We start from the raw sequence: 19872 nt of genomic DNA, 5'->3' as shown, positions 1-19872 counted from the left end.
ATCGAGCAGTCTTTAAAAATCCGTTTTTCGTTCTCCATGTCTTGTCTTCCCCACAGCGACCGCAGGTGCCCCTTTTCATGTAACTTGGTCGATATCCAGACTGAGACCCAGGTCTCGGATGACGGTCTCGACCCTAGTCTATGATGCTGATGGTGTGCTGTCTCGCCTCAAGATTGCGCAACGCCAACGCCGGCATTCCCCGCACTGGTAAAGACGTTCCTCGGTTGGTATTACACTGAGGCTCTTGGTCAACGTCTTAGGCAAGGCCGGCCCACGTCCGAGCCCCCTCATGGAGTCTGGGGATTTAAGATAGCGATTTGGCGCAATTGGTTGCACTACGACCGATATCGAGAGTGAGAGATTTGAGCTTGACACTGGCAGTAGAGCTGAATGTATCTGCGTAGTATAACTGCTGGTTGAGCTCTGATACGGGTTTCTCGTAGCTTCAATTTGCACTGCGTAGTCTGACGGAAGCCTGCGACATGGAAAAAACGCAATCATCTTTCTGCATCCAAGAGCCCTCTATTCAAGTTTCGTACGAAGCGAGAATGAAGCTCAAGAACCAAAAGGAATCCCTAAGGCTGTGGTTGACGTCTTTGATGCCAAGTTAGCCGCTTGGGGGGCTTGGCAGTGCATCTGGGTGAAATCATCAGCAGAAGTCCCCAATCGCATACCAAAATTTGACCAAATTCAATTGAAAAATTCAGTTCAAACTGGCTTGGCATGCTGGAATGAAGCCGACAGATCGAATGCCCAAGTGTCATTCAAACAGAGGACATGAAACATGACTGACCCGGGCATGAGGTCCGGTGATGGCGCGTCGCCGATACGACGGGCGCAATGGACGCAGATCGTCTCGATCCAGGCTAGCGGCAAGATGACATCTCGCCGAAATTGCAACACCGCCTTTGATTTTATCCAATAACTTGGTTCCGAGGCGCAACCGCCAATTGTCCATTGGGCCCTGCAACTGAAGCAAAGTCGACTGTGTCGCAGAAACCCTGGTTCTGTCTCTTCGGGGGGGGGGGGGGTTGAGCGGGAGGGAAGGTGAAGCTTGGGCCCAGGCACGCAATCCTAACAGCCCCAATCCCCGAAGCGAGGACGAGGGAGGCCGGCGAGGACCCTGGCCGGCGAATCAGCGGAAGGGTGTGTTGACCCTCCAGGAAATAGAGTTCGATAGTTGCTGCAAGGCATTGGGAGCGTCCGTCACTGTTGACAGGATGCATGGTTTGTCAGGAGAGTTGGTGTTGATCAACAGTGAAGGATATTCAAAGCTTTCGGCGAGCGAGCTTATTGGATGTGCCTGGCGTCACACAGGCACCTTCCCAACGCGTCAACGCCCGAGAAGGAAGGAAGCTGTTTGCCAAGAATTTGGAAGGCAGTCCGTGGGTCGTACCCGCCCCTGGTACGCCGCCAGCCACTTGCATTCGTCCCAAGATCTTTCCTGGTGAGAAAGCCAATTTCAACTTCCCCTCTAACTTCCAGACAGCACGAGGGTGAAATCCTTCAGGACCCTTGAGTGCTCCGCCATCTCAACTCCCGTCATCACATACCGGCTCGATCCTTTCTGCAGCCTGCCTGCCTCCCTTCCTTGGCCGCCCTCGCCAATTCCCAAGTCCCGCTTGGATCCTTCTCCTGCATCGCGGCACGCAGTCCTGTGCAGCCGGGTTGCCGCCGGCATCTCGTCCAACGCCTCGCAGCTTGCAACGGCGATCCCTTGTCGATAACCCGGCGCTAGGAGCCGCATGACACTGACATAAGGTTTCGGAGTATTTTCTCCTGTCCTTACTTCTCTCCAACTCCTTCTCTTCAACAACACAGACCGTTTTCTCGCACAACGTCAGAATCGCGCAACCATGTCTGAGCTGCTCACTTTCCCCGCATCGTCAGCGGCCATGCTGAAATCTCGCTTACCCCCGTCGACTCTCGCCCAAGGAACCCCCTCGCGACCCTTCGTTACCCTGACCTTTGCAACTTCGCTCGACTCGTCACTTTCTCTCGCACCTGGTGTACGGACCCGGCTCTCTGGGCCCGGCTCCAAAGCCATGACCCACTATCTCCGTTCGCGCCATGCGGCCATCCTCATCGGTGTCTCCACCCTCCTAGCCGACTCGCCTGCCCTGAACTGCCGCATCGCTGGTGCTGCAAGACAGCCCCGTCCCATCATTATCGACCCCCATCTCCGCTGGGTTCCTGACCCCACGGATAAGGTCCTCGAGGTCGCACGTCTCGGCACCGGCCTAGCGCCCTTTGTCCTGACCGGGGTGGGTTCCGAGAGCTTGCCTGCCGCGAGTGTTGCACTGCTTGAGCAGCATGGCGGCAAATATATTCATGTTCCAGCCACGTCTTCAGGTCCTGGCAGCCGCATGCGTTTTGATTGGCGCGCTGTCTTTGATGCACTGCTCCACGAGCATTTGACCAGTGTCATGGTTGAGGGGGGTGGCCAGATCATCAACTCGTTACTCAACCCGACCTTCCACGACATGATTGACTCGGTCATCGTCACCATTGCGCCCACCTGGCTCGGTCAAGGGGGCGTTGTCGTATCTCCGGATCGGCTCCAGGACTCTGCAGGTGTTCCGGTCCCAGCTGCAAGGTTATCCGAAGTGTCGTGGCATCCCTTTGGTGAAGACGTTGTTTTATGTGGGAAGCTGCATACCTAGTGCCCCAGAACTGGACTATATAAATATCTCATGCCCCTGCCGCTTGATTTGGACCTAACGTTCCCTTTTCGCTACCTGTGGCTCTTTTTTATTCCTTTCTCTCTTGTGTTTAACCCATCCTCCTAACATGTGTAGCCTCTGAACCCGAGCTCGAAATGACCCACCAGCCATCCGCCTCGTCAAGAAAGAATCATCTCATCGTCGATATCGAGTCTCGAAGTCACTAGACATCTACATCCTCGCGACCAGATATTTGCCCATCGAACCCCCGATGCCTCGATCCAACCTCGACCTTCACGTGTCAGACACGACCCGTCCACTTGATTTCCAAGCTCCGCAGTGGATAGTATGCGAGCCCCGTGACGACGAACGCCGCCTCGAAACCTAGATCCCCGATTCGTTCTCCTATGGGTCCAGTGAACCATGGCGTGTCCATCGATGGTATGACTAGCCCGAGGCTGACCAACGAGGCACCCATGGCTGCCAACCCCGTGGGAAGATATCGCCCCTTGTTCCATATTTCTAGGTCGTACGAGCTGTAATCTCTCTTCCGGAAAACCACAAGCTCCTCGATCATGACGGCGTCGAAGCATCCTGCCCAGTACCCGATGACGCTGAGGAAATTCTCAAGCGAAGTTGTCCATTCGGCAGCCGCATAGATTGCCATGGGAATCATGATTGCCATGGTGACAATGATGAAAAAGAAGCGAGGTACCTTGGTGAAGACTGGGAGGAGCATCTGCAAGCACAAGGCCACCGAGTACATGGAGTTCAGCGTGTTCCCGACGACACTCAATGCAAGGACGACCAGAACGAACTTTCCAAATCCGCCAGCCGGCGCAAGCATCTCGGCCAGCACACCGCCGACCCCATAGACATCCCACGCCATCTGCCACGACTCGTTGTTAGGGATAGCACCGCCAATGGCTGCCCCGAGTATGAGAAGAGGCGTTGCAGGCGTCGACAGCCCCAGGTACACATACGTGAATACCTTGCGCCTAAGCACCTCATCAGCACGTCGACACTCATGATAAGTTGGAGCTAGGACCACTCACTTAGGCTCTTTGGGATCATGATAAATGGTGAAGTCGGACACAGTCCCGCCAAAGGTCATGAAGTATCCGGCCATCAAGCTTCCATACCCAATGACGCCCTTGGCCGTTGCTGGTTCATGCTCGACCTGTTGCATGAGCTGCTTGCCTCCGCAGCCAGCTGCGATGGCAATGGCAATCAAGTTTGGAAGCCACTGCCATCGCTGCCAGGCGTGGATGGCTCGATATCCAAGTAGCGCTGCCACGAAGCTGATTGCGCAGACAATGCCGATTCCCACATTGACGCTGATTGCAGCCTTCTCGTTTAAGGCTGCAATGGCCTGTCCGCTAACGATGGTTCCCATGAGTGTGAATCCAGTCGCCGTTCCCGCGCTCAGGAGGATTGGAATGACAACAAAATACAGCCTGCGATCAAGGTTCCAACATCAGCAGTTGGCTTCCAGGAAAGGATTCAAGATGGAGCCCTACCCGAAGGAGTATCGAGCCTGGATCATCTGCCGCATACCAGTCTGGTACCCTCCAATTCCCATGATCGCTGGCGGAATACATGTCACGAAGTTGAAGAAGAGGATGATCAGAGAAACGTCTCGAAGCTTAAGACCATACACGGTCGTGCCAAGGGCTCCGGTAGGCAACCTATCCGCTGGTCAGTAATTCCTGGGATCATCAAGTCGGGACAGCTTGGTCAACGGACGGTAGAACGCAAAGGAGACATGTGAAGAATACTGTGAACAGGTTGCTGTGTTGGGTCTGGGTCCGTTCTTCTGGTGGCACCGGCAGGATCCCGTTTTCTTCGACGCCAGCATCAAGCACTTTCCTGTACCACCTTGAAGGTATGCCTTTCGTGCGCTTGACAGAAGCCGCAACTTCGACATTGGGGCCGTCGTCGTTGCCATCATTCTTCGTCTGGTCTGGCCAATGAGGGGTACGATTGGCCTCCAGGTCATCGCCAACTGGCACCGTCCGGCTGATGGCAGAGGGCTCGGAGTTCATGATTTTGAGCGATGGTTCGATGTCGTTGGCGTGTTGTGAAGATCTGAGGTTGGAGATATGGATCGGGGGCATGGCATGGTTTTCAGCTTTTCAACATCAAGGACGGCACAAGGGCGGAGAGAGAAGTCGTCTTGCATCTCGAGGCTCAGCACCTTGCACCTACCCTTCCCTGGCCACTATTGTTCCTGCTATGGCTCACTAATCAGTCAACTGCAGATTCCAACTTGCGCTTTGAACCTCAGGTCCTTGTCGCATAACAAGAGTCGTCCGTCGATGCTGTTTTGCCAAGGCTGCTTTTCACAGACGGCAATCGGATTTGAAGCCGTCTCATGTACTCAGTCTTTGGCTGATGTGTCACGCTGGTGAGAAATTTTGTTCAGCATGCATCTTGGCGACTAAGGGATTTTGGAGATGAAGTCAGCCCTCTAGCAGCCACCCGACCCTCCGTGGTTCATTGACACATGGCTCCCATCTGAATTACACTGGGTCATAGGTACTTGCGTTCGAGGATCTTGGAGTCTGTCGAAAGTCGGTGACATTCGCTATAGTCCATCCCCTCAGCCTTTGGACGAAACTGAGACAGTTCAACCAGGCTATCCTTCTCCCTGCATGCGGTTCGGAGTTAACGAACAGGCCGACATCTCTTCATGATCGTCACGACTCGCTCGACTTTGGCTCAACTCGCAGGGCCGCTGCATCCCAGGCCCCCGTCGACGCAGGCTGTGTGGGCCTCTGAATGGAACTTGGTCAGGACGTCAAACACTGGCGCAGATCCTCTCGAACCGACCTCTCTCTCCCTCCCGCGTTGCTGTTCTTGGGATATCTTGCAGATGGAGTCGGTCTACCAAAGCAGAGCAATGGCACGCGGACCGATAAAGCACCTGGGCATTCCATCCCCTCACAAACCGGGCACAGGGACCCTCCTGTTTGATGAGCAAGGCCAAGACCGACGTGTTCTTACATCTGCTCATGCGTCCTGCCTTCTCTCTGCTCGCACTATCCACGGGCCGCTAGCAAACATGGAGTGGAGAAACGCAAACAGCTCAGCCTGTCCCTGCCCGGCTGAGACAGACGAACTGCCGTTGTTGATCGAGTACGATATTGTCTCACAAATGGGATCTCCTCTTGGCCGATAGGACACCCCTGAGGAGTTAGACTGACGCGAGACGAGCCGTGAGCCAAGCTCTCGCACCCCTCCCGGGAGCAACAGTAGCTATGACAAGCCCCAGCCCTAGACCCGCCAGGTTGACGCCGGGGCCGTGTGGTGGTGCCCATGATTGGGGTGATCAGTGTGCCTGGGTGAGGCAACACGCACCCAACGAAGCTGAGCTCGCCTGGAGTACTTCAGCCGGGATCTCTGCGCCTCGAGCGCCTCTTTTCTCCCAAGGCCCAACGAGGAAGTTCGAGGAGCAAACACGCTTCCCGCCCCCTGTCGGCTGTTGGCTGTTTGTTTTCCATTGTTTGTCGCTGGTCTCGTGGCCGGTTGGTTGTCGATCTGGAACATGCGTGTCTGCCATGCGAATCTTCCCTACAGCAAGCATCTGTGCGCGATTTACCTCCGGCAACCCATTTACATGTCCATGTGGAATTGGAAATAGCATGAGTAGCGCCGATACCTGACGGATCATGGGGTGGGCTCGCCTGGCAGCTGGATGGTTGGCCATGCAGTGGCGGTACAGTACTGGCTGGGATGCAGCAATCCTTCTCGTGCCGATCCACATACTGTGATACGTGTCTAAGCCTCTTCGGATGAGTACGGCGCCAGATCTGCCAACAAGATCGAGAGGCGCCAAGGTTGGTTGTGGTGGTGTTCGCGAGTCGTGAATCGTGAATCCAAAGGCTCGGCGTCGTGTAACGGCGGAGAGGGACGGACACAAAGGCATGACATGAACCACCGGGTCGGATGAATGCTTCCAGGCCGGCTCTAACGAGTCGAGCGACCAATGCTACGCTACAGCAACTCCCCTGATAGTCTGGACGGCAAAACACGCCTGATGACCAGCCAGGCTCTGCCGACATACTGCACGATGCAACGGCGGAAACGCCCGTTCGAGGCCAATTGGAGAGTTCTTAGAACTGGGCCGCCTCAGGGTACTAGCCTGTCGCTCCGTCGGCGCCGCGCTCAGGCTAAAGTGACCGGGGTCGAGTGTTGGGTACGTTCCACACCAGACCAGTCTCGGGGTAGCCACATGGCAATTGGCGGTGATGCAACTAGCCGCGCCTCGTTTCTCCCAGGTCCCCGTAACTCGTGCCAAAAGACGACACACCCCCATCTCAAGATGGATCCATCCGACGGAATGAGATGAGACGGTCTCGAGGGGAAGGGTGAAAAGGGGGAGGGGAGCCCAGGAAGGTAAGTTAGGTACAGTACAACACCGCAAGTACATAGTAGCCGGCATCAAGTCAAGGGAACACCATGATGGTGGCAACACTTTGTGGGCAGATAACAACAGACTAGATCTGCAGACGTGCTCAAGACAAATGTCGCAACGAAAGAAGAAATTTGATTTATGACTTTGAAGCTCCTCAATCTGCAAGAAAATGACTGGGGGGCCCGCCTCACCAAGGCGCAGCAATCAGGTCCCCCATGTTGCGGGTTCCGGCATCCAGATTTGGTTGCTTGTGTGAGACGGACACTCGCTCGCTGCCGTTGCCGGCGATTGGTAGGGATACAGTGGAAAACTAGTCGTGGTTGGCTCCGATGAGCACTTCTGCTTTGTGACTTCTGGGCCTGATGTCACACTCAAAGTGCTCAGGGTGGCTTACACGAGAAACAGACATTGTCAGCAACTTGCTCGGCACGCATGAGGGGCAGGGAGGGAGAAGCAGAAGAGAGTGAGTGAGTGAGTGGATACAGAGTTGTCGTCGTCAACACAGCATCCAGGAACGAACCAAAAAAAAATAAAAGAAGGGGTTTGTGGGGAGGGTGGGGGGAGTTGACAGACCAGGTTCCGCCATTGGTAAATTGGACTCGAGGCTCAATGGGACTCCCGTCTGGGCCCATCTTCTTGCGGAATTCGAGCGTTGCTAGCATGGTCGCCACCATGATCCAGACGCTGTTGTCGGCCAGGAATCGGCCGACGCAAACTCTGTCCCCCGAGAAGGGTCTTGTGAGAATCCAGAACCGCGACTAGAACATCCAACGTGGCATCAACGTACCGTCGCCCAAAGCCAAAGTTCCCAACCGGGAATGGCTCGCCCGCGCCGCCGTTGACCAGAGGCTCGTATCTATCGGGGTTGAAGTCGTGGGGCGCTCGGTAGATCCGCTCGTCGTGCGCCATGGCATGGGCGTTGGCGTAGACCACGGCCCTGGAGCTTATCAGACTCTCCCACGTCCCCCGTAACAATGCAGTGCCGGGACTCCTACCCTGCAGACAAGGTCAGCCGAGTTGCTTAAGCTCTCATTGCGAATGCTCCATACCTCTGGGAATGAACATGCCCTGATAGACGTCATCCTGGAGCGACTTGTGCGGGATCCCTGGTGATGTCACCAGCGTCAGTCCAGGCTAAGGTACCGTTACAGGGTACTGGGTCCCCCTTCCAGCCCCCAGCCTTACTTACCTAGAGGGGCCAAGGGTGACCATCTGTGAAGAGCGGGTTTCTGTCAGACTGATAGAAATTTATCCAAGCGAACTGGGGCCGTACCGATAGATCTCCTGCACAATGTGCTCAATGTATGGCAAGGAAGCCCGGTCTGAAAAGTTGGGCAACCTATCGGGTCCGATGACCGAATCGAGTTGGCTTCGGGCTTTCTCTTGTATTTCGGGATGTAGAACCATGTTGAGGATAAAAATTACACATGTTGCCCAAGTCTGAAAGTTTGCCGCTCAGTAATCAAAATCAATCGTCATTCTCAAGGTTGAACCCACCGTGTCTGCGCCCGCAATAAAGACTGCACCAGCGGCGCCCTTGATATCGTCGAGCGACCACTCTTGTTCTTGACCGTTTTCCTCGTTGCGTCTATACTGGCGTAAAAGCTCGTGTGCCAAAGATTTGTTGTCGCCGCGGTCATCCTTATCGAGAGTCAGTTCCTCGCTTACAACTTTCAGAGGTTGTCCAAGATATGCACAGCTAGTCAGTCAGTTGACTTACATGCTCAGACTGCGCTGCCGCGAATGGGACGTCGTGGAGTTCCTGGATAGCCCAACGCCACTGTCGTGCAAACCGAAGTGACCAGTCACGAACGATCCAGTCCGGCAAATGGCGAGCTGTGGATAGCGCATGAGTAACTCTAACCACGTAAAGAGGACCATGTGGGTTCTTTCTCGCCTTACCCAGGGGTACTAAATCAACGATGCTGTTGGCCGGAGCTCCGCCGTTGCCAGTGGCGTACATTGCGTCGTTGGCAATCTGGATGTACGGGTCATCATCCTTGGGTACCTCAGTACCATAGCTTACCTGGAGCACAATAGCCACAGCGAGTCGACGGAGCGAAGTCTCCCATGAACTGGGCTTGCCCATCATGTTGCGAACCGTCCGCCGAGCCTCGGTTATTTGCAGCTTGTGCCATTGACGAACGTTTGTGTTGCTGAATGAAGTCTGAAGTAGTCTTCTATGCATCTGCCATCGTCGTCCGTACGGGAGAAAGGTCAAGGTTTTGCCCCAGCCCATGCTAAGCGAGACCTTTGTGTGAGCGTCCGAGGTACAGGTCCTGTCACTCATGCGACGGAGGATTTCGATTTGACTTACACCTCAAGTAAGGTGAACCTGGGTCGGTCGCAGAAGTTGGCGCCTTTCTTTTCAAGGACATCCCTGGCTGCTTCCACGCTGTTGAGGACAACGATGGAACGGCCGAGAGACTTGACATGGATGATATCCGAGTCTTGTCCATATTAGAGCCAGGGGTTCCCGAACCGCCATCCTCTTAGATAACAACCGGGTTGTTACTCACCGTATTCTCTCGCCCACCTGGCATATGTTGCCGCAGTGTTCTCCTTTGGTATCAGACGAGTATGGCCTAGAAGGAACTCGGCCGGGGGGCCAGGAGGTAGTGGCAGTGTGGATTGAGTACGCCGGTGAACCAGAGCGAACCACATAACCGCAAGGACGATGGCTAGCTCAATAAGAGCCTTGGCTGTTGTGAACTCCATGTTGACGAGCAGTATGGGTTTGGCAAGAATGAAAAACAAGGCAAAGTCAGAGTTGAACGAACTAAGTAAACTCGGTAGAAGTGTTATTTGACAATTAGTCAGGGCAGTCAGTAGTTGGTCGCTGTTTCTGTCCTGGGAAGGAACTGATGGGAGCTCTGATGGGGATGGGGATGCCTTCACACCAATCTGGGAACGGCCCCTTCCTCCAACTAAGATAGCACCCGCGCGCCGGGCTCCTGCCTTCCCTGCCTACATGACTTGGCAGAGCACTAAATCACGCTGAGATGCAGCTTGCTTAGGTACTAGCAGTAGCAGTGATTCAGGCACCTTTCAACTCCAACCGAGAACGAGCCACCAAGGTTCACCTGATTTTTGAGCTCCAAGTTCAGGGCAGATTCCAATCGCGCCTACCTCGTCTGTCTGTTTGTCTGAATGAATCGTGGGGCCGACTCCGGACCGATGGGACCCTCTTGTCGCGGAGCCGCGCCGGCGACTGGTCCATACAGAGAGCCGGTACCAACTCCCATTATACGCGGCTTCAGCTGTCAAGAGCATAGACTGTCTTTCCTCTTTCCTCGATCGACCATCGACGCACCGTATTCTTCTCTCATCTGGGCGAACGGAGAGACGTTTCGCGACGGGAGTTGGTCAGGAGAGACAGATGATGGACCCGGGCTTGTCATCACCGACATTTGGACAAATACATGACCACGACGAAACTCTTGGCAGCTTTTTTGATGCCATGGAGTTGCAGACGGGATATGACACATGATGGCGCGGCCACAATCGATACCATGTTCATGCTTGTTCCACTCGTCATTTTCTGCATCTAGCTCGGGGCAATATTGCTGCGATGCTGGGATGCTGGTTGACGGGTTCACAACGGGACTACGGGTCTGGGCCTCACGGCTTCCACACACTCCGTGTGCCCCCCGCGATTGAGTTACGGAATGATTAGCGGATTGTCTTTGCTAAGACCTTCGGCTCCGTTCCTCTGGAGCAGGACCCTTGCTAGTTGCGCCGGAGGGTCCTGCGTGCTTGGACATCCATCAGGTAAGATGGAGCCCGATCCAGGACATCCGCCATGATCCAAGACAACCGGGTCGCGCCATGAGCTTCCAAGGCCCCGGAACGAGGTCTCGAGAGAAAGGAGAGCCACTCAGATGGAAGTAGCAAAAGCTAACATCTAGTTTCCGCGGTGAAGCACCCCCTCGCCGACCTTTCTTCCCAAGTCCGACCACGGAGTGGAGCACCTCACCGCAATGCCATGTGCTTTGACATCAAGTTTGACGCGTGGAAGAGTGGATGGTGGCTACATACCGACGCTAAGTAAGGGCCGGTACTTGAGCTGAAGGGTTTTCCCAATTGCGAATGCTCCGTAGGCGAGTTATCCGACCCAGAACTTTGCCGGGCATCAACAAATGTTGGCTAGTGCTGCCACGCCATAGTGTGTGCTGCATATGGACCCTGTCCGAGTGACCATGAGACGGCTCGCCTGAGAGAAATACTTGACCGACAGAGGGGTACGAGGATTATAACAAACGACACATCAGGGAGGCTTTGTTCATCTTTGGATGTCCAGTATGCTTGGCCGATCCAAGTGGAGCAGTCGTCTTCATCAACCCTGGTTGGTGACATACTTGTGCCATCTGAGCAAATTTAGCTCTGATGAAACTGACTCTTGTTCACACAATCATGTTTGTTAGTCCACTTGGTCATCTAAGACTAAGAGGCTGAACGGAGACCTAAAACGGGCGGAATACGCGAGGCCGATAGTGGCTTATTACTCGTAATATCTCAACTCGGAGTCGACGAGGAGCGGAAAAGATGAAGACCAAAAAGGGGCGAGGATGCGAGATGATGGGAAAAAGCAAAAAGTCAAACAGAGGGGCCGGAAATCTTGCAGCTAGGGCGCATGCGACAAGCAGGTGTCAAAGATGGATGCCAATGGAGACGTGCTGCATGGCACTTTCTTTCACAGCCCTAAGACGGCAAACAACTTGACAGGAGCCAAAAAGTACCGCATCCCCTCATTCACAGTGGGGAGATACCTGCCCACTCACGCAGCAGATGCTCCCAACTGTAAGCCACCACGGTGGTTGCAGGTGCCCGAGATTGCACCCTGAAGTGATGGAAAGTGGGATCCATGGGATGGGATCCATAGGATGGGGATGTGGGGGCATGGTGATTGATTCTCGGGAAAGCGGGAGTTTGAGGCCCCCCTCGACCCTCGTGGTATGTACCTGCCTTACCAACAGATGCGCGCTTCAGTGGCGGTCCAGGCCAAGTATGCCCCACTACCAACTGATGTACGTTCCCCTCAGCGAGTAGCGTTAACCCTGACCTCACCGCACCGCACTACGTGCAACATTCACTCAGGCCATTTTCACCCAGATCAACCAAGACACTGCTCAAGGGACAACCCAACCTCTAGGACCCGACCCCCAGCCAGCGCTGCATAGAACCCGCGGATCCGCGAACGAACTCGGCAAAAAGCAATTCATCCATCAGATCAGCCTTCCAGGCCTGGCCGAGATCTCTACGCCAGACCCCCCTTCCGGATACACCTACCCAGGTCCAGTACCACGCACCACGCCCACGGCTCCCGATCCCCTTGGCCTCATCCAACATTGCAAATCATCGCTTCTGCATACCGCCCATCATGGCCTCTCCTGCTAGCCTTCCGCGCATTACCATCCTGGGATCCCTCAACATGGACCTCGTCGCCTATGTGCCACATCATCCCTTGCCAGGTGAAACTCTCACCTCGAACCACTTCAACACGTCCCCCGGCGGCAAGGGCGCCAACCAGGCCGTCGCTTGCGGCAAGCTCTCACGCGCCGCTGACCTGACCAACGCCTCGGCCGTCGTCTCCATGGTGGGTGCCGTTGGCGCCGATCCATACGGTACCCTCCTGCTCGATAGCCTCCGCTCCTTCGGCGTCGCCGTCGATGCCGTTGCCGTCCGCCAAGACCAGAAGTCTGGCCTGGCCATCATCGTCGTTGACGAGCCCTCTGGCCAGAACCGCATCATCCTCTCGCCTGAGGCCAACCACTCTCTGCGCCCCTCGGATTTCGAGTCCCTCCCTGGGCCTCGCCCCGACCTTCTGATTATGCAGCTTGAGATTCCTTTTGATACAGTCATCCAGGCCCTGAAGGCTGCCAAGGCTGACGGCGTCCCCGTCCTCCTCAACCCGGCTCCTGCTCAGCCCTTGCCTGAGGATGCCTACGAGGGCCTGGCTCATCTCGTAGTGAACGAGACCGAGGCGGCCATTCTTGCAGACTGTGCCGAGTCCGAGCTGGACGACCTCGACGGCTTGAACCGTGTTGGCCGTGTCTTTATCGATAGAGGAGTCCAGAACGTCATCATCACTCTGGGTGGCCGAGGCGTCTACTACGTCAACAAGGGAGGCAAAAGCGCGCTGCTTCCTGCCACTAAGACGACGGTGGTGGACACCACTGCTGCCGGTGACACCTTTGTTGGTTCCTACGCCCTCGCTGTTGTAGCTGCACAAGGCGACGACTTTGACATTGAGGCGGCCGTCACCACGGCAAACCGAGCGGCTGCCAAGACGGTCTCACGCAAGGGTGCTCAGATCTCTATTCCTTGGAAGGACGAGCTAGAGTAAAGGTAGACAGACGCAGCTTTTGTTCCGTAGACAACCAACAACAAAGAACCATGCCAGTTTCCCGCCCCGCCTGCTCCCGGGGCCGTTTTAGAACCAGGCCCCCCATCCCCATCGGCTTGCGTCCTTCTTGCCTTTGGCTCGTGTCGTCGGCACTGCCGGCCCTGCTGGAACTCCTCCCTCCCGCGCCGGTCTGCTGCTAGCTTCGTGGCCCCGAGTCGTCGAAAAGTCGGCCATCAGGGGGAACAAGCCTCTGAGGGTCTCAGCCCCGAGGGAACGCCTCTTCCACAACGTGCTGCTCAGAGAGGCCCCTGATGGGGCTCTTTGATCCGAGTTCACCGGAGATTGGGGTCCCACGCAAGGGGTATTCCCTTTCCGTGGCCGTCCTGGCTGTGGTCCGTCCGTCCCCGCGTCACTTGCGGCCCGCGAAGGCGGCAGCCCTCCGCTCTGGGTCGATATGCAGGCCGATGCGGCGCTGCCACAGCTTGACGCTGCTCGCCTCACTTCTGTCTGCGAGGACGAGTATCTGACTCGATCGTGGTCTCGCTGAAGACTGGCATGTCTCAGAGGGATGAGGGGGGCTGCCGCATGTCCTGAAGCTGCCGACATGCGTCTACTGCGTTCGTCATCTTCCTCCAACCGTGACCACGCCGCTCGGGTAGACTGTGCTGGCCTCCGTGGGGCATAACGCAAGGCCGCAATCTGTCTCATCGTGTCCCTCGCGCTCTCAACACCCTAGTGTCTCTCGATTAGCGGCAACAGTGGGTTCGGCGTCGGCTCTGGAGGAGGAGGAGACCACGGTGACATCGTGTTGTGGAGTTTCACAGAAGCCATGGCCACTGTCTCAACTTTGCTTTGTATGCTGAGCATGCCTTCGGCTTGGATGTCGATGCCCCTAGACGTGGGAAAGGCCGAGTGACGATACGATAGCCGCACTTCGATGTACCCCACATGCGAGTTGCCCAGCTCCGCCTCTAGATCTTCTATGAGATCGTCCGATTGTTGTCGGGGGTTCCCTTGCTTCCCGTTTCGAATCCCTAACTTTACATCGACCTGCGTCTGAGTCAGGAGAAGGACACTAGAGCCGGCATTAAGGGTTCTGCTGATAATCAGTGACCAGTCCACGTCGTCACCTCGGCAGCATCTCGCATCTCGCATCCCGCACTCACATAGGGAAGGATTTGTTCTGCAAAACCCGGACAACAGATGATTTTTCTGTTGGCAGGACTTGGACTTTCAAGTCGTAGAGGCGGCCAAATTCAAATGGGTCCCCTGGAGTGTCAGTGCCCCATTGTCCATGGCAGATAGCGTCCTTCTTTCACACCTACCTTGCTGATCATATCCTGTGAGGCTCTTGGAGTAGTCTGACCGCTCCTGACAAGGCCCCGGCTCTATCACACTCTCGGAGGCAGACCAGAGTCGGCCAGAGACCTCGATGGCGGCCCACAGGCTGTGACGCCCAGGCTCGAGAGAAGTGGCCTCGGGTGTGATAACGATATGCGGTGCCAACACACATGACTGTCTAGGCTGCCGGATGGAAGCGAGGTTCGCCGCAGGAAAAGGGAGTTCGGACAAGGGCAATGCATGCCCTTCTCGGTAAGGTGCATGGAGCGTAGAAGGCGAAGATTCCGCCAAAGCCGCCGCGTCACATATGTTGGATAAGGGGGGACGACTCTTGACAGAGCGCACCCTGTACCCAGCGGGAAAGGTGCAGGATGAGTTAGTTCTCTTGTCTGGATGGACCCTTGCATGTGCACCGCGCTGTGCTTGTCTTGTCTTCCTCACGGTCAGCTGGGGTGGCGGCGTGAGTCCAAACCTCCGAGGCGGACTTTGGTCTCTTGCCCAACTTTTTGGCCTGAACAAGGACTGACGATCATTCAAGTTTGCATGGCCCGTGTCTTTCCTTGCTTCCAGGTTTTCTTTTCCCGTAACTGCTTGATCTTGATCGAATCTTGGCTGTTTGAGTAGCACGGATGCCTCGTCTCCAGTGACATCGTGCTTCTGGCGACCTGTCATATCGCGCGGGTCCTTGCTAATGTTTCTATCACATTTCACAATCCTCAGAGGGCTCGGCTTCCCAAGCGGAAAGTTGCGTCCGCAAGTGTGAAAGTTCCTGTGCGGTGAAGTGTCGCCTATGGGAGTTGGCATGGTGAGCCCGTGTCTAGGAGTTGTAGCCGATTTTTGAATCTTGCGCCGGAGAACCTGCGCCATTTTAGCATCTCGACCAAGAACAAAGATCGCCGGCTACTAACCCTTTCTTGCAGTGTTTTTGCCGAGGCCAGATGTTGGGGAGTTGGCCTTCTTTCTTGTAATAGTGTCACTTGTCCGTTCGGTTGCGCACATAGATATTCTGGTTCTGGCGACTTGTGCAAGTTTTCGAGAATACACGTAGGGAGGAAATAATAAAGACGATCAAAAACTCTGGTATTCCAAACTTGATTGATGTTCACAACGATTACAGATGGTGTGTTTGGTGGGCGAGCGGCTAGTCATATTCAATCTGCCAGCTACAAGAATAACAAGATTTTAGTTTAGGGGTATCAGAGTGCTCTTGCTATGCAGATAGCAAAGTAACAGAGACAAGGCAAGTACTAGACTTGCATCCAATGCGAAGAAGCAGCGAGAGAAACTCCATCCTCCGTGGCCAAATTCGACCTTGCCACAGGGTAGCTGTTGCGGCTTCAACGACGATAACTCGGAGGAAGGCGATATCTGAGGCATGCTATGGAACAAAGCGGAGGAACTTGAATAAGAGCACCTCGAAACCATTCATGGTATGAAATCACGCAGATTGCCCAAGCGTCCGGCGGAGATTCTCCTTGACCGAGTCTACGTCGTTGTCTTCCATGGGAAGGAACTTGATCTGCCAGCGGTTAGACAAGAGCCAACAACAACGTCCTGACAATAATTAATCTCTTACTTACCAGATCATCAGCTGTGTTCGTCCCGCCATAGAGGACAGGCTCCGACAAACTCGAGGCAATGCCCTTCTTGACTCTGTCCTCCCAGACCCCATCCCAATTCCACTCCCCGGGATGTCGAGTCGTGACGGTAGGTGACGCAGGTGTCGCCTTGTCCTGCGTTTGCTCCGAGGCCTGCTCCCCTTCTTCTTTGGGCTTCTCCTCGCCTTGCGGTGGCGCAGCGGCGGTGTCTTCTGTCAGCTTGCCTGCTGCCCGCCGGTGCGTCCTCCAAGCATGCCAGGCACCCGGGTTCCCTGCTGCGGCCAGCGGCACCGAGTCCAGAACTCCCTCGTCGTCGAATGTGCTGCGGATGTAGTGTAGTACCTCGTAAGCCGATACACTCTTCTTCCCGGTTCGCATATAGGATGGTCTTCCCGCTGACGATGCAGGTGTCGTCGTGGCGCTCGATATGCTGCCGGTCGGACCTGGACTTGACGTTTGCTGTCCCGAAGTCCGTCGCGCTTCTATCAGGCTCCTCCTTCCCCGGCCGAACCAGTCTGGGAATCCATGCCGTAAGCTGAACCCGCCGGGGGGCAGCCGCTCCTGGTCCGAGGCGCTCACGGTGCCGCTGTCTTCGATCTCGGTGCTGTATACGTAGGTGGTCAAAGGCGTGATAAGGGGATGGAACATGTCGGTCGAGAAGGTGACCAGGGGCGGTAGCTGAGGATAGGCGTCGGGAAAGGATATCTGGAACCTAAGGATGGCAGGGCAGTATGGGCCTGGAGAGGTCAGCGGACGCGCGGCTACATTGTGAAGCCATTGGAGTCCTTACCTTTGCGGACAAAAAGGACACCCGACCAGAGCGTGGCATCTCCCGGAGTAAGACTGACGAATATCCCTTCAGGGCAGGCCTGCTTGAGTCCGGTGCTGGTACTCCCCGTTAGCCCAGCCGCCAATGCCGCTATTCAGAGGAGGGGGGGCCTTTGTACGGACAACTCTGAGAGGAGCTGCTGTTTGCGCAGCGACGGCAAGGCGCCCATCTTGACAGATGCCATTCTGCCTCTGAAACCGGCCGTTGAACCGGGAATAGCAGAAGTAGGTCGCGATATAGCTGCTGAAGCGAGATGCTCGTGATTGAACCCCCTGGAGCTTCAGGTTGCTTGCTGTCGGGCGGTGTAGGATTCTGCCGACTCCGATGGCGGGGTGTGTCATATTTGGTGGGGTCATGAGACCGGGCTTCTCTGATCGAGGATGACGACGAGAAGCTCGATAATCCATGATACTATTGTAGTAGACTTGCTTGTAGGACGTTTATTCTTGCTTCTCATAAGTGCTGGAAACTGACCAGCAGTTGTCTAATTCCCTAAGTAAACGCTCCATCATGAATAACTTGAAACTTTTCACCCGTGCCTCCTCTTGATGGCGATATCCAGTCATGTCGAACACCCCCAAAAAAAACTCAGTGACCGAGCCGCTGCTCAATCTTGGCCCTCTCCTGGTCACGGATCTGGGCCACCTCGTCCCTCGAGGCGTTGTATGAGGCCGTGACCTGGTTGAAGGGGTTGTCCGGGTGCTTCTCAAACTCCTTCCTGATCCTGTTCTTCCTCTGCTCCATGCGCAGCCCGACGCCGCTGCCGTCCTGCTTCATCTCCTGGAGACGTCGCTCCTCGTACTTGGCATACGCGGCGGGGAATCGTCGCTCGGGGTGCCTGTCGATCTTGTCGTTGTCGCCGCCCGTCGTCAGGGACAGGGCGTCCAGGGCGTTGTCGATACCGGAGGCGCTGATGGCCGAGGGCTTGTCGTCGTCGAGCTGCGAGAGGTCGAGGCCGCGCGACCTCTTGACGGGGGCCTTGGACTTCTTGGGGGCCTTTCCGGGCGTGTTGGCTTCGTCCTCGGCGAGGAGGGCGTCCTTCTCGGCCTTCTTCTTGGCGGCTTCAGCCTTCTTGGCAGCTTCGGCCTCCCTGCGCGCAAAACATCGTCAGCTATCGGAACAAGATCCCAACGGGGGAGGAACGGCTGCCTACTTCTTTGAGTTGTTTTTGGCTCCCTTGGACCACTTCTCATCCTCAACCGCCGCCTTCTTGGCGTCCTCAGCAGCAGCCTTCTGAGCGGCGGCTTCAGCCTTGCGAGCGTTGCCCGCGACCTTCTTGCTGTTCTCCTTCTTGCCTGCCATTGTCAACGGTCGGGAAGTGGGCGGCGCGTATGTGTGTGTGTGTGGCTGAATGGAGGGGAATGAGAGGCGTCAGCTTTGCGAAACACGGGCCCTTGTTTGCTCGAATATGACGAGGTCCGTCTCGGTCGGGTCTAGTCCAAGGAGGGATTTTCTTTGATGTCGTACTGTACTGTAGGTAGTTTGGTATAGATGGATCTGTTGGTGTGGGATCCTGGTGGTGCCCAAAGCTGATGCCTGGGTCCGCACCGGACAGTGCGACAAGGTGCAGAAGCCACACTTATGAGCACTGTATGCAGTGTGAGGCATCCATGACAAGGAGCACTCAGTTAATGCGACAATCGCGGGTCCATGAGATCCATTGAGGCTGGTAAACAATGGATCGATCTATTATGTAATTCTTCAGCTTGGGCTTTTGCGCACAGTTCTCTATAATTTCTTTAACCAAAGACCCATTTCAGAGTGTCCAGTCAAAGCGCCCAGTCTAGGTTTCCAACCATGTCCGAAACATGCTCTCTCCCAAGCTCCTTAGCTGAGGTGACAATAGACGATGTGGACAACGCTTAATTACCTCACATCTGAGCGAGACGACCAACAGTCACAAGATCAATTTCATGTCATGATCATGTCCAAGTAATATCCTACACCATATCTGCATCACATCAGCGTGCTTGAACCGTCACACTCGCTTAGAGGCGCCCAAGGGTCTCACAATAGTATTTCTGCAGGTGTGTGCTGACCGCCATGGCAAACCAACTTGTGCCATCCAGTCTACTTACCCATCTACCTGGCATTGTCCTCCGAGGTACTCTTCATCATTGTACCCCGACGTTGACAGCCAGATGCATCAATAGTTGGTTGGGCCCTTGTTCACATGCTGGTCTTCAGCCTCACTCGAATCCTTCCGATAGCCAAACATAGACCAATACTCCACATGGATCATGCAAGTTGGTGTTACACAGCATATGATGCTCCATATCTCCGGTCCTGGGAGGAGCTGTGAAGGTAGGTGGGCGCCGACGAATTGACTTTGGGAGCCAGGTGTACCCAACCGTCACCACCGCGTCACCGCCGCATCTGGGGGCTTCTGTCAGTTAGCCCGTCCATGTCTCGCCTGCCGCCATCATCGTCGAGTCGGTATTACAACGATGCGTATCATGGCCAATCCTGATACATGGACTCAGTGATGGAAAAATGAAGCAACACCAGGCTGCTAAGCTTATGCATGTCGTGGTTGGTCGTAATCGGCCCGCGAGACCACCGCTCTCAAACCGCCTATTCCTCTTGAGGACTCTTCTGCTTCTGTCGTGCAGTTCCCGAACCACGGGACCGGGACACCCAACGGCGAGATGTCCTAAAGCAGCCCTACAGCGTGGTGA

General features: G+C 55.4%; 6 protein-coding genes across 6 annotated transcripts; 2 read left to right on the top strand and 4 right to left on the bottom strand.

Annotated features, from left to right (window-relative positions):
* Positions 1-1856: 1856 nt before the first annotated feature.
* On the top strand, positions 1857-2663 carry NCS57_00243800 (2,5-diamino-6-ribosylamino-4(3H)-pyrimidinone 5'-phosphate reductase; the record flags this gene model as incomplete). Its single annotated transcript, XM_053052469.1, has 1 exon — positions 1857-2663. One exon carries the CDS (start codon positions 1857-1859, stop codon positions 2661-2663), a length of 807 nt encoding a protein of 268 aa, XP_052917715.1.
* A 301-nt stretch (positions 2664-2964) lies between these two features.
* Positions 2965-4708, bottom strand: NCS57_00243700 (uncharacterized protein; the record flags this gene model as incomplete). Its single annotated transcript, XM_053052468.1, has 4 exons — positions 2965-3661; positions 3719-4120; positions 4184-4351; positions 4410-4708. The coding sequence occupies 4 exons, from the start codon at positions 4706-4708 to the stop codon at positions 2965-2967; spliced, it is 1566 nt and encodes a 521-aa protein (XP_052917714.1).
* A 2682-nt stretch (positions 4709-7390) lies between these two features.
* NCS57_00243600 (uncharacterized protein) lies at positions 7391-9798 on the bottom strand (the record flags this gene model as incomplete). The annotated part of the gene is made up of 10 exons (XM_053052467.1): positions 7391-7469; positions 7654-7797; positions 7868-8076; positions 8158-8186; positions 8270-8292; positions 8354-8520; positions 8578-8721; positions 8801-9236; positions 9398-9530; positions 9600-9798. The coding sequence occupies 10 exons, from the start codon at positions 9796-9798 to the stop codon at positions 7391-7393; spliced, it is 1563 nt and encodes a 520-aa protein (XP_052917713.1).
* A 2662-nt stretch (positions 9799-12460) lies between these two features.
* NCS57_00243500 (Ribokinase) lies at positions 12461-13426 on the top strand (the record flags this gene model as incomplete). Its single annotated transcript, XM_053052466.1, has 1 exon — positions 12461-13426. The coding sequence occupies one exon, from the start codon at positions 12461-12463 to the stop codon at positions 13424-13426; it is 966 nt and encodes a 321-aa protein (XP_052917712.1).
* Positions 13427-16205: 2779 nt separating this feature from the next.
* On the bottom strand, positions 16206-17378 carry NCS57_00243400 (UBC core domain-containing protein; the record flags this gene model as incomplete). Its single annotated transcript, XM_053052465.1, has 4 exons — positions 16206-16286; positions 16348-17102; positions 17156-17250; positions 17317-17378. The coding sequence occupies 4 exons, from the start codon at positions 17376-17378 to the stop codon at positions 16206-16208; spliced, it is 993 nt and encodes a 330-aa protein (XP_052917711.1).
* Positions 17379-17782: 404 nt separating this feature from the next.
* Positions 17783-18496, bottom strand: NCS57_00243300 (uncharacterized protein; the record flags this gene model as incomplete). The annotated part of the gene is made up of 2 exons (XM_053052464.1): positions 17783-18284; positions 18348-18496. 2 exons carry the CDS (start codon positions 18494-18496, stop codon positions 17783-17785), a joined length of 651 nt encoding a protein of 216 aa, XP_052917710.1.
* Between the last annotated feature and the right edge of the window lie 1376 nt (positions 18497-19872).

This window comes from Fusarium keratoplasticum, chromosome 2, assembly GCF_025433545.1.
Source record: "Fusarium keratoplasticum isolate Fu6.1 chromosome 2, whole genome shotgun sequence".
In the NCBI taxonomy this organism is placed as follows: domain Eukaryota; kingdom Fungi; phylum Ascomycota; class Sordariomycetes; order Hypocreales; family Nectriaceae; genus Fusarium; species Fusarium keratoplasticum.
Note: the sequence above shows the minus strand (reverse complement) of the source record. Positions and strands in the feature narration are given on the sequence as shown.